This window comes from Octopus sinensis, linkage group LG6 (assembly GCF_006345805.1).
Source record: "Octopus sinensis linkage group LG6, ASM634580v1, whole genome shotgun sequence".
NCBI classification, from domain to species: Eukaryota; Metazoa; Mollusca; class Cephalopoda; order Octopoda; family Octopodidae; genus Octopus; species Octopus sinensis.
Window position 1 is genome coordinate 68,495,126 of NC_043002.1, and position 13,988 is coordinate 68,509,113.

The window sequence follows — 13,988 nt, forward strand, 5'->3', positions numbered from 1 at the left end:
TTGACCAGTACTTACTTTACCCCCCACCCCACCCAATTGGTATTTACTTCATCAATCTTTGACTGTTACTTTATCACCACCACCCCACCCAATTTGACTGTTACCTATTTTATTAACTATTTTATTATATGAAGACATATAAAAGGCCAAGTCAATCTCGGTGGGTTTGAACACCAAATGTAAAGGGATGCAACTAAATAATGCATGGCATTTTGTCCAATACTCTTGAGAATTTGCCAATCCACCAAAGAGCATCTGTTGCAGAAACAGCGAAATTCAATTCAGCATAAGGTTAACATTTATTGTCTATGAATAGTTAACGGCGTTTCCATTATATATATATATATATATATATATATGCATATTTCTGTTCCATCTTTCAATGCTGAGTTAAAGGCTAAAAATGAAGATGGATCTGAATAGTAAAATATTTTCTTTTCATCTTTCAAAATTTATAGAGATAGATCTTTATGAAGGATGGAAAACAAAGAAAGATCAAAGAATGAAAATAAAGACGGATATGAGTTATGTCCAATATATCAGGCTTTTGATATTCAATATGTTAGCAGTTGCATTTCATTTATTATTATCATTATTATTATTATTATTAATATTATTAGTGAATAGGTTTATGGTTTTGATAAAGAAACCATGTCACTAATCGTGTGAGTTAGAAGGTAATAAAATATATTGAAAACATCAGTTGGTTTATCAATAAAATCTTAATTATGAATGCTTAAAATAAACAGAAGAGAGAGAGAATGAGAGAGAGGGAAAAAATCTATCTTGTTTATGAAGCATTTTTAGATTTAATTTTTAACAACTTAGTCATGTCTGAGCAAAAGTATTTTTAAACCAAAAGTATTCTTGCCAAGACAATTTCATCTACTTTGTTTTTCTAGGCATAGCACATCTTAAACTACATTATCCAATGAGTTGTTCACTTAAGACAGTAGGGTGCAATTTGGTTGCTATTTCTAGCAGGTCGAATGAGTAAATTAGAGGTTCCATTGCACCCATTGATGTTTGAAAAACTGCAAGGGCTGAGCGAATAAGAAGATGTAACTGACTGAGAGGTCACAGCATTATTTCCTGCAGCAGGTATTGCATTATTTCGGAGCAAAACATCAATTGTATTGTAAAACAGTTTGAATGCTAGAATAATTAATCTATTATTATTATTATTATCAGCATCATCATCATCTAACTTCTAATACGTTTCAAGTGAAGCTTTCAATACAGAATATCAGGCTCCTAATTTAAAAACCATAATTTACTTTAATATATAAGAAAATAAGAAGAAAAGCAATGGAAAAAATAAGCAAAACAAGAAAAGATTATCCACAGACAAAGTTATCTTGTACAGAGACCATGCATATTCATTTATATTATAAGAAAGTTTACTAAATAAGCTCAGATAACTTAGAAAATGTAACAACTTCCTAAGGCTTTCTATCAAAAGTTAACTTAAGATAAAAAAAAAAGTGATGCAGCCTATGAAATAAAGTAAATTTTTTCTTTTTCTCTCTGAAAACTACTTTTTCATCTGTCAAAAATACATATCTTATATGCATGTTATTTTTTTCATTTTTATGTTTTTTTTTTGGCTTTTTAAAATTTAATTTAATATGAGAATAGTTAAGATGGAGGAGGGATTTGTTAGAGTGTGAACCTTACAGAAATGGCATCCGTAACCAAAATATACAAATAAATAAATAAATATAAATTTTGCTGTGTCACTAGCATGATGGGATGTGTGAGCACAAAATCAATTGGTTGGAGTGTCTTTGCTCGGTTTTTTTTTTTTTCATTTTTGTTTTCAGAAAAAATAAAAATAAAAACAAAAATTACCTTCAGAGAAGGGGAGAAAAAATGATTTTAAAAAAAAATCAATAATAATAATAATAATAATAATAATAAAAATAATAGGAATCCATATGAAAGCAAGTATTCCTAATGAGATCCTTGATAAAGTTCATCTTGAAGAAAAGAAGAAAAAGCCAGCAATTTACACAAATGGAACAGCAGTATGGAGGTACATACAGTGCTAGCTGATGCAGCAGCTTTTGCGACAGTTAGGGGGTGATTCAGTTGGATTAAGGTATTTCAACTTTTTAAGCTTGTCCCTGTGTATGAAGCTGTGCATGCGTGTGCTGCGTGTTTTATTAGTCATCGCATATGATTTCAAATGAGATTTCAGACGAGGTGGTAATGGCAACTGGTCAATACCATAGATGGTGGTACAAGACACTATTGTCCGACAAGCAAGTTCTTGGAGACTCAAAACTGAAACAAGAAACATGAAAATATTGAGAAATATTAAAAAAAAAACCAGAAAAAACAAAGATACAGAAGAAAAAAAACTGTTGATTTAAACTATAAATATCAATAAAGAATGTATATTAGATCATTCTTAACTTTGGCAGAAGGCTAGCAATTTTGAGGGGAGGGGAAGTTGATTATAATGACTTGTGTTCAACTGGTACTTATTTTGTAGGAGTGGCTGTGTGGTAAGTAGCTTGCTTACCAACCACATGGTTCCAGGTTCAGTCCCACTACGTGACACCTTGGGCAAGTATCTTCTGTTATAGCCTCGGGCCGACCAAAGCCATGCGAGTGGATTTGGTAGATGGAAACTGAAAGAAGCCCGTCGTATATATGTATATATATATGTGTGTGTGTGAATATGTTTGTGTGTCTGTGTTTGTCCACCCAACATCGCTTGAAAACTGATGCTGGTGTGTTAGCGGTTCGGCAAAAGAGACCGATAGAATAAGTACTAGGCTTACAAAGAATAAGTCCAGGGGTCGATTTGCTCGACTAAAGGTGGTGCTCCAGCATGGCCACAATCAAATGACTGAAACAAGTTAAAGAGAGAGTAAAAGAGTAAGAGTAAAAAGCAAAGTCAACCTTGGTAGAATTTGAACTCGGAAGCTGAATGAAATGCCACTAAGCACTCTATCTAGCATGCTAATGATTCTGCAGGATTGTCACCATACAAATATATATTAGATAATGACAGACTGGCCATTTAGTTTATTCATGTACTATGAATTCTTTGGAAGAAAACAAAAAGGTAAAACAGTATGAGAGAGCTACAACGTTTTTCCTTCCGAAAGGGCCTGTTATTGTAAACACACTACTACACATATTTCCAACCTAGGTACGTGTAATTATGTAATGAGATATCAACATTTATTGCTAAGAATATTAAACATCAGTCACAAATAATATGACCTAAAGTTTTAAAGAGTATGCACTGCATAGAGTTGCAAAATAATTAAATGCAGACAACTGGTTTCAGACGTCAGGCTGCATCCATTCTGAGGAACTAACTTCAATTATATTAACCCCCAAAGACATTTTCAAGGAGTAACGACTATAAGGAATTTACAGTGGCATACACTGACATGTACACACCCATATATAATAAGTATTGTGTATTTATTTGTAATTAAGGTATCGAGATAGTGTGAAAGTAAGAAGCTGTCAAATGACAAATAGAAAGTGAATGAGTGAGGAGTAGTAAAAGTAAAATAAAAGTGAGTGGAAGGACGAGGTGCCATAACTGGCAAACAAGGAAAGAGAATGAGAAAGAGCCTTTGTAAATCAGCCAAACAGCTAAAGGCTTTCTTTTGGATGATGTTTTGAATCTTTGTATAGGTAATAGCAGCACTGTCCCAGATATTTAATTTTCTGATTATATTCTGGCTAATAATAAGATACTTAGTCTTTAGGATATTGTTTTGCTTATGTTGTATGCAAAAGTCTGGAAGAGAGATTCTCAGAAGCTGCAGCCCAGCATTGAGGATTTTCAGCAGATACAATCACGCTCAACAAGTGAATGGTACAAAACTGTTTTCTTGATATGTGAAGCCATTATACATTTGTAAAACTGTTACAATATTATTTAGAAAACAATGTAAGATTTATATGGAAACTGGACTTTTATGTCTCCACTGAAAGATGTTTTTGATAAAGGATGTCTCTCTTTGGGGAAATGACACAGATTGACATGAAATGAATGGTGCTTACATGCAGAAGATTAAGGAGGATGCAATGTGTTGATAGCAAATTAGGTAATTAATGAAGGAAGATTGTTGGATACCAGAGTTTAAAGGGCTCTCTCTTACCTTCTCCAAGAGAGCCCTGTCAGCATATGCTATAACTGAGTCCATATGTGAACAAACTTAGTAAGGAGTTACTCATGCCATCATACTAAATATTTCTACTAAAGTTCTTCAGGACAAAAAAAGACATTGGCGAATGATATAGGAGAACAAGATACATCTGGTTCTTATTTCTGGTCATCGAGAAGAGAGAGAAACTAAAAGTGATAAATGAGGAAATGAGGTGGTTGTTGGTTGTTCATGAATATTTTCATCCTCTTTGACAGTTTGACAAGTCAGGAGAGCCAGGGTATAGTTATTTTGGGGAATAAGACACACTATTGCAACAAAGTTTGTAATGGGGTAGACACTGCTGTGACTAGTTGTCTGCCTGAGTAAGAGTGATTGAAGAACTTTTCACACTTGGAAATTGTGTGCATATAGAGGTAAGAGAGGAAAAATGGAGAATGAAAGTTCTGTTGCGTGCATGTAGTATGAGAAGCAGAATGGAAAACAACTGAGTGATCTTATCAAGAGTGCAACTTATCAACCTATACAGTGTTCTTGGTTGAGGAGTGGTAGTCAGAGATCTTTACAAGGAATTAGAAAGTTTAGTGTCAGTTAGGAAGGCCAGAGTTTACAGCTCTTATGGTTCACAAAAGTAATGTTTGCTTTCTTGATAGTCGCCTCATCGGTTGGCTGCATTTGAGGAAAAAAGAATTATGAAAAGACCAGTAAACTATAATTTCAAGCCCTACTTTAAGCTTTTTAATTCATCTTGAAACCAAGGTATATTATACACCCGACACTGAGGTCTTGATATTAAGGACACCTGGCCTTAAAATTTCCACCCTGGCACTTCAACCAAATATATGAAGTTGCAGGATATTCATTCCACAATACTGTGGGTAAATAAGTGTAAATGTTCTGTTCAAAATTCTACAAATCTCTCTTAAAACTAATTACAATAATTTCATGTGTAGCAAGAGCAAAAGAATTGTAATGCTTTGAATGGAGCATTTCTGACAGAAAAAATTCTCTGAGAAATTTATGAACTGAATTTTTACTGATATAAACAACTATTAACCTTTCTTCTTTCTTTACTGCCCACAAGGGGCTACACATAGAGGGGACAAACAAGGACAGACAAATGGATTAAGTCGATTATATCGACCCCAGTGCGTAACTGGTACTTATTTAATTGACCCTGAAAGGATGAAAGGCAAAGTCAGCCTCAGCGGAATTTGAACTCAGAACGTAGCAGCAGACAAAATACCGCTAAGCATTTCGCCTGGCCTGCTAACATTTCTGCCAGCTTGCCGCCTTAGTTATTAACCCTTCTGTTGCCATAATTCAGTTGAAATAAAAATTTCGTTTCACTAAAATTTTTCAGAGCGATGAAGACTTTAGTAAAATAACTTTATCAGTAATAAGTTAGAGTTTGAAGCAAAAATTAACATGACATTTTGACCAAAGGCTTTAATTTAGATCACTTTAAAATATGAAGCTTATATCATAGAACTAAGATGGTCTCAGATGGGTTGGTATCAAAAAAGTTACACACTCTGAATTCAAGAGTTTTATTCTTTTACTTGTTTCAGTCATTTAACTGTAGCCATGCTGGAGCACCTTCATATCTCTAGAACTCTTTAAATATTAGTGTTTGAATATTTTTTCAATAATGATCAAGAAAACTAATGTCATAAATAAAGTAAAACAAATAATAAAAATTTTAAACAGAAAGGCAGAAAAAAAAGAAAAAAGAAAATATTTTATACCTTTATTTGGACCCCAGGTTCTGCTCATTCCATTTCTTTTTAGCGCAAGTCGTGAAAGTTCAGCTAATGACTCTTGAACGTTGAAGTCACATAAAGGACTAACTTCAAAGAAGGCCAAATCGTTCTTCAGAGCATATGATTCAGCAGTAATTTCACTAACTTGACGTTTATAAGCTAAATGTAGACGGTTTCCAATTAGAATTTTAGGTACACCGGGTGCATGCTGGAAAAAAAAATTTTTTTAGAAATTAGTAATGATCCAAATATATAAATGTGTGTGTGTGTGTGTTATGCACAAGTGTGGCTGTTTGTTAAAGCAATTTTCTCTTCATGGTTTTGAATCCAATCTCACAGTGTGGCAACTTGGGCAAGGGTCTTCTATAAGCCCAAGGCCAACCAAAGCTTTGTGAGTGGATTTGGTATTACAGAAACTGAAAAAAAATCTTAATTTATATATATGTATCTTTTATCTATTACTTGTTTCAGCATACTGAAAAATTTGAAGAATCAGAAAAATTATATTACATATATATAAGAGGGATGACCACTAAGTGGACTGCCCGCTTATGTTCTGGCGTTTGCTGAATTTTCTTGAGAACAATCTTTTCTTAGTGGTCAGACCATATGAAGTTCACATCTAGCATAATGGATGTCCACTTAGTGGTCATCCCTCTTATATATATATATATTATATATATATATATATATATAGAGAGAGAGAGAGAGAGAGAGAGATTACTGTACAAAAAATAGGTGGGTTATATATTTGAGACCATTTTGTACTTCAAATATTTTTCCTTATTTATTAACTGTGAAGCTACATAAGTAACTCAAGGTCCTAAGGTTCCATGCCAAAGTATTGATCAAACAAAACAGGATTCATACATTTGTTTGAATATGTAACCAAAAACAAAATATTTCAAGACAGTTTAGAAAAAAATAATACAAAAAACACCAGTTAAATGTCATATGTAATTGGAAATTTTAAAGATTAATCACTAGTTAATGTATGCAAGTGCAATTTATCTGCATTAATCAATTGCTCTTGTGCACAACTGTGGACACCCCAAGATACCAAGACTGTACTAGAAAACACCTACAGCTGGTACCATACTACAGCAAGAATAAATCTGAAACCAAGAAAATTCTTTAACCACATGGCCATGCATGCACGCATGTGTGTGTGTGTGTGCCTGCACGCATGCATGGAGGCACATGGCCTAGTGGTTAGAGCAGCGGACTCGCAGGTTCGAATCTCAGACCAGGCAATGTGTGTGTTTATGAGCGAAACACCTAAGCTCCATGCAGCTCCGGCAGAAAGTAATGCCAGAACTTCTGCTGACTCTTTCGCCACAACTTTCTCTCACTCTTTCCTCCTGCATCTTGCAGCTCACCTATGACGGACCAGCGTCCAATCCAGGTGGGGAACCTACACACCAAGAAAATTGGGAAACCAGCCATAATGAGCCAGGCGTGACTTGAGAAGGAACAAACAACAATATATATATATATATAATCATAATCATCATCGTTAAACGATGATGATGATATATATATATATGTATATGCACTTTATTAATAAAGCTACAAAAACATCACAAAAAAACTGTTACTCAGAGTTTCACATTCCTGTTCGTTGGACAGTTTTGGTTGAGATTCTCAACCAAAACTGTCTGACAATAGGGAACACGAGACTCTGAGTAACAGTTTTTTTATGGTGTTTTTGCAGCTTTATTAATAAAGCTTATTACTCTACCTCCGGTATTCGAGTACTATTTTTCCCACCTTCTTTCACATTTCTGTGCTTACTCTGGTATATATATAAATATATATATATATTCATAAATGTTGAACGGTGAAAATGAATGCTCAACACCACATTGGTGGAAATAATTTCTTTATTTGGGAATTAAGGCTACCATTGGTTTTATGTTAAGAAAAGCAGGAAAATATATATATATATGATGAGAGAGAGAGAGAGAGAGAGAGAGAGAAGGTGTATGGCTCAGTGGTTAGAGTGTTGGGCTCACAATCATGAGGTAATGAGTTCGATTCCCAGACCTGGTTGTGTGTTGTGTTCTTGAGCAAGACATTTTATTTTAAATTGCTCCAGTTCACTCAGCAGTAGAAATGAGTTGCAATGTCACTGGTGCCAAGCCGTGTCGACCTTTGCTTTTTCTCTTGTGTAACATTGATGGCATGGAGAGGGAAGACTGGTATGCATGGGCAATTGTTGGCCTCACATAAACAACCTTGCCTGGACTTCTGCCTTGGAGGATAACTTTCTTGGTGCAATCCCATGGTCATTCATGACAAAGGGGGGGGGTCTTTACCCGTTTACTCACCACATGCCTATTTCAGGTGAATAACACTGAAATGTTCACTGGTTAACTTAAATGACTTATTTTGATTTTTGCTATTTTTCATTTTGGTTTTGGCCTTTTCTATTCCTAGCCTGGTGACTCTTTGTTTATATCTTGCGGTAGTGGCAACTTTGGCCCAATGACCACCTATGCTGAGGAGAGTTCAATGTGTAATGAACTTCAGTAAGTTGAGAAACATATGTAACCTATATCCCAACCTGTTCCACACCTTAAAAATTTTGATATATACAATCTTATTTTTTGCTTCTTTGTTTCAGTCATTAGACTACAGCCATGCTGTGTACACACACACACAGTGGAATATAGGGCATAACATATAACCAATGCTTAGAATTCTGTACTCTATTTTTTAGTTTGGAAAATGCATCCATGAAGAAAAATCTAATTATCATGCAAAATATCCTGTTGATGTTCTTCATTGATATCCAGAACACTGAGTATAAATATATAAATGTGTGTGTGTGTGTATCACTCTCTCTCTGTCATATATATATATATATATATATATATATATATATGCACACACACACATATATACATACATAGATACATACATGTATGTATGTACATGTGAATATAAACAAAAGTGGAGAGATGTTCATAACGACTGTATGAACATATTTTCACTCGTTTTTTTTTTCTCTCTCACACACTCACACACACATGCATGAGTGTGTCTGGAAAGAGAGTGGAAAGGAGAGACAAGAAGATGCATTTTGCCTTCACGTTTTAAATGAAAATATATGATACTAAAGCTTAGAAAGTGTATTAATTCATCAATTAAATTGCTTTTTCTAACTGCATTATCCCAGTGTTGAGGATACACAATGAAGCTAGCTTGTTGGCAACGGGGATGTCAAACAGACTTTCTGTTAAAAGTGTCTGTTGTCTGATTATGCCTGTACATCTGGCATTGATAACAAATGAAAGAAATGAGAGGAAGTGAACGCATCATGTGTGTGTGCATGTGTGGTTGTATGTATGTCTCCATGCATGTACGTACACTAGCTGCGGAGGGAACCTGTGAAAGGGGTAGACCCAGGAAGACACGAGAAGAGGTAGTGTAGCATGAACTTCGAATGTTGGGTCTCATGGAGACAATGACTAGTAACTAAGAACTTTGGCGATATTCTGTGCCTGAGAAGTCCCGTCAGACCAAGTGAAATTGTAGTCATGGCTGATGCTGGTGTCACATAACTGGCACATTTTGAGCATTGGGCTTCACAAAAGCAATGTGGCCGATGCTGGTGTCGTCTAACTAGCACCTGTGCTGGTGGCATGTAAAAAGCACTTTTCAAGTGTTGGACCTTATGGAGGCAATGACAAATGACCGAGAACTTTGGCAATAAGCCATGCTTGAGTAGAAGACCATCAAGCCAAGTGAAAAAATAGTCATGGCAGATACTGGTCTCATGCAACTGGCATTAGGAAGGGCATCCGGCCATAGAAACCATGCCAATCAGAATGGACTCTGGTGCAGGCCCTCAGCTTACCAGCCCTGGTCAAACTGTCCAACCCATGCCAGCATGGACAAGAGACGTTAAATGATGATGATGATGATATATATAAAATGTTTACCCTGAATGGGTAAAACCTTGATCAAAGCTGCATAGCAATGTCTACCTTGGATGAATATGTACATAAACTAAATGCACATAAATGTTACATCAAAGGACACTAGGACAGTTACGATGTCTTTATTATACGAAGTCTTGATTATATATATATATATATTGGTAGCATGTAAAAAGCACCATCCGATTGTGGCCGTTTGCCAGCCTCGTCTGGCACATAAAAAGCACCCACTACACTCACGGAGTGGTTGGCTTTAGGAAGGGCATCCAGCTGTAGAAACACTGCCAGATCAGACTGGGCCTGGTGCAGCCTTCTGGCTTCCCAGACCCCAGTTGAACCGTCCAACCCATGCCAGCATGGAAAGCGGACGTTAAACGATGATGATGATGATGATGATGGCATATGTAGACTTGAAAGAAATGAAGCCAGTATGCTTCGCTGGATGTGCAGTGTCAGTGTACATGTTTGACAGAGTGAAAGTATCTGGAGAGAAAAGTTAGGCGTAAGAGGAATCAGATGTGGTGCAAGAGAGACAACTGTGCTGGTATGGTCATGTGATGCGTGTGTATGAGGACGTGGAGGAAACCAATGGTAGAGGTAGACCCAGGAAGACATGGGACAAGATGGTGAAGCATGATCTTTGAGCCTCATAAAAGCAATGACTGGTGATTGAGACCTTTGGCGATGTGCTGTGCTTGAGAGGATCTATCAAGCCAAGCGCATCCATGCTGGTGGCACATAAAGAACATCTTTTGAATGTTGGGCCTCATGGAGGCAAACTGGCTGAGTTCCTTTCAAGTGTTGGGCTCGTAGAGGCAAAGTGGCTGAGTTCTTTTCAAACAGAGGCAACAACAACCAAGGCTTTTGGCATTATGTTGTGCTTGAGAAGAAGACCCATCAAGCTGAGCAAAATTGCAGTCACGCAAATTGGCATGTAAACACACCCTGGTGTCATGCTAGTGGCACGTAAAAGCACCCATTACACTCTCAACATTAAGTTGGCATTAGGAAGGGCATCCAGCCATAGAAAGCCATGTCAAATCAGACTGGAGTCTGGTGCAACTTTTCAGTGTGCCAGCCCAGTCAAACCACCCACCCCATGCCAGCATGGACAATGGACATTAACTGATGATGATGATATACACATCTTTTTTGTTATTTGTTTCATTCATTGGACTGCAAACATGTTGGAGCACTGCCTTGAAGGGTTTCAGTTAAACAAATCGACTCCAGTACTTATTTACTTATTTTTAGTCTGGTACTAATTCTATCAGTCTCCCTTGGTGAACAGCTAAGTTACGAAGCCATAAACACACACACACACACACATGTGTATATGACAGGCAACCTCTCAGTTTTCTGCCCACCAAACTGACTCACAAGGCATTAGTTGGCTCAAAGCTATAGTAAAAAAAAAAAAATTAAAAAAAAAGCTTGCCCAAGGTGCCATGCATTGGGACTGAATCCAAAACCACATAGCTGTAAAGCAAGCTTCTTAACCATACAGCCCCCTCCTCTCTCTCTTTTCTCCCCACGTGACCGGTGTTCGACCAAGCCCGACCTTTCTTTCTTGGTTCGGCTGTCATCTATATTCCTCCCTGTGCCTGTGAAATCTTGTATCTCTGCTGTAAGGCTTTACTTCCACATATGCCAGCTTAATTTAATTCGTTCTTAGTTGAAAGACACCTGTTGTTATGTCCTGTTATTTGTATTTGTGTAACATTCTCCGTTTTTTTCCCCCGTCCTTGTTTTCATATACATTTGCTGCTTTCTCCCAAGGAATCTAATGCTCTTAGCTTAGTTTTTCCTTGGGGCTAGCCAGATTGGAGCAATCTTGAGTATAACCAGCCGAAATTGCAAAGATAATCTGGAACTTAACGGAGGAAAGAAAAGTCCGAATGACCCTTCCTTGTTTTCTTTGTATCGTCTATCTGGATGTTTTGCATTTATATATATATATATATATATAAATGGAACAAAAATGCAATAGAGGACATTATATATATATATATATATATATATATATATATATATTCACATACATACATACACAAGTAGCTAGTTAGTAGATTGCAAATTATACATAGATATGAAACTTAGGAGAATATTTTCTAAAGTCTAACAGCAATTTAGTGCTCAAATCATGCAGTGGGGTTGGATATTCCTGAACAAAATATTGGTTTCAAATTTTGGTACAAGTTCAGGGGAGAGGATAAGTTGATTACATTGACCCTAGTTTTCAACAGGTACTTATTTTATTAGCCTCCAAAGGATGAAAGGCAAAGCAGATCTCAGCAGAATTTGAACTCAATACTGGAACAAAATATAAACCAAAACTATAATATTTATGCTGTGGATTTGTGTCAGCGAGCAGATTGTAGATATACAATGAATATTCAGATACTCTTTAGTATTTCTAAAGGTGGTGCATGGAAAATGAATAAAGCTAGCAATAAAGATTTAGATAAAATTACTTTTGCAGAAAATCAATGTGGAACGTGGGACTCAAACATTTGAGAAATACACCTTTTCAGTATATAACACTATTGCAAAGTAAACTTAATTAAATAAATAAATGAGTATATAATCTGTTCTAAAATAGCCAACACGACTCTTCTACAATGTAATTGTTGGAATTTTAACACCCAAATTCAGATCAGGTCACTCATTAAACTCGTACATCTTCTAAATGTTATTTGAATTAAAAATTGAAAAAGAAGTAACGGAAACACAAAATATCATTCAAAAGAGGTTAACATACTTCATCCACTTCTCTTAACCATCGGTTGATACCATCAAATGACCATCTGTTTGTGATGTCATACACCAGCAGTATTCCCTGTGGAAACAAATGTGCAAAAGTTATTAATATGGCTCAATTTATTTATTAATCATCAAAATGTTTGAGGTTAGAAAAGAGACCAATGACAAAAATCAGTTATTCATGCAACTTAGGTGATGGAAGCTATTGCTATACAGTTCAAGGTCACCAATTATTCTTGTTGTAATTGTTCTTCATCATTATCAGCAGCAGCAACCCCCCACTGTTTTGAGCCCTAGAACTCACAGCATCAATTATCCAGTTTCCATGGCATATAAGTAACTGAAATCACCCCCCCCCCCCCACCCCATTGAAGGGTTACTTATTTACAGCTGAGAGGACCGGAGCAATATGAAATAAAATGTTTTGTTCAAGAACACAAGGCATCGCCTGGTCTGGGAATTGAAACCATGATCTTGTGATTGAGAGTGCAAAACTTTAACCACAAGGCCATGCACCTTCACTCACCATGATCAGATTGACTTATAAATAAACCACCCAGTCACATTTCAAAATGAATGTAGGATTAAAAATTTTTTCTAATATTTAGTGAAGAGGGAAGGACAGAGTCCTTGATCCATTCAAGACTTCTGAGACTGGTGAAAGGGATGAAGAAGAGGAGGGAAGAAATTATCCTCAGATTGGAGACCTGACTTGAATGCTTGCATCAGGGTGGGTTCCGCTAAAGGCACCATATCGTGCCAGGTGGTGGTGTTCAACTGGGCAACAGATTGAGCCTACCAATCCACTTAAGCTATGGTGGGATTTGAACTTGGAGCACAAAGTGACTGAACAAACACCACAAGTTATCCAGACATTCTTATAGTTTACCAACCCACTGCCCCGTGGAGACATGTGGTTTAGTGGTTAGGGTGTTGAACTCATGATCATAAGATTGTGGTTTCGATTCCTGGACCGAGCGATGCATTGTGTTCTTGAGCAAAACACTTCATTTCATGTTGCTCCAGTCCAGTCAGCTGGCAAAAATGAGTAATCCTGCAATGGACTGGTGTCCCATCCAGGTGGGGAATTTATATGCTATGGCAACCAGGCAACTGGCCCTTATGAGGTGGCATGACATGAGAAAGGGAAAAAAAGAGCCTACTTTTTTGTCAATGCAAAAAAAAAAAAAAAGAAAAAAAAGAAACAGTCGACTCTGGCAAGATTCAAACTCAGATTGCAGAGAATTGGAATAAATACTAGGATGCTTTCTATCAGACACCCTAATGATTGCCTACAAAAGTATCTTGAAAGATGCTTCAGCAACCAAAATCCCATATTGATTTTCATTTTTATTTTCTGTCATTCACAGCAAACCCTG

General features: G+C 36.5%; 1 protein-coding gene across 1 annotated transcript in view; it reads right to left on the reverse strand.

Moving 5' to 3' along the window:
* Window positions 1-280: 280 nt before the first annotated feature.
* Window positions 281-13,988, reverse strand: part of LOC115212937 (ras-related protein Rab-40C-like) — a 67,984-nt gene continuing 54,276 nt past the window's right edge. The window contains exons 4-6 of the mRNA XM_029781783.2: window positions 12,608-12,685; window positions 5,888-6,110; window positions 281-2,286 (exon numbers count right to left, since the gene is read on the reverse strand). Of these exons, the coding sequence (XP_029637643.1) occupies window positions 2,048-2,286; window positions 5,888-6,110; window positions 12,608-12,685 (540 nt within the window). The 3' untranslated portion in view covers window positions 281-2,047. The remainder of the gene's footprint in view (window positions 2,287-5,887; window positions 6,111-12,607; window positions 12,686-13,988) is intronic.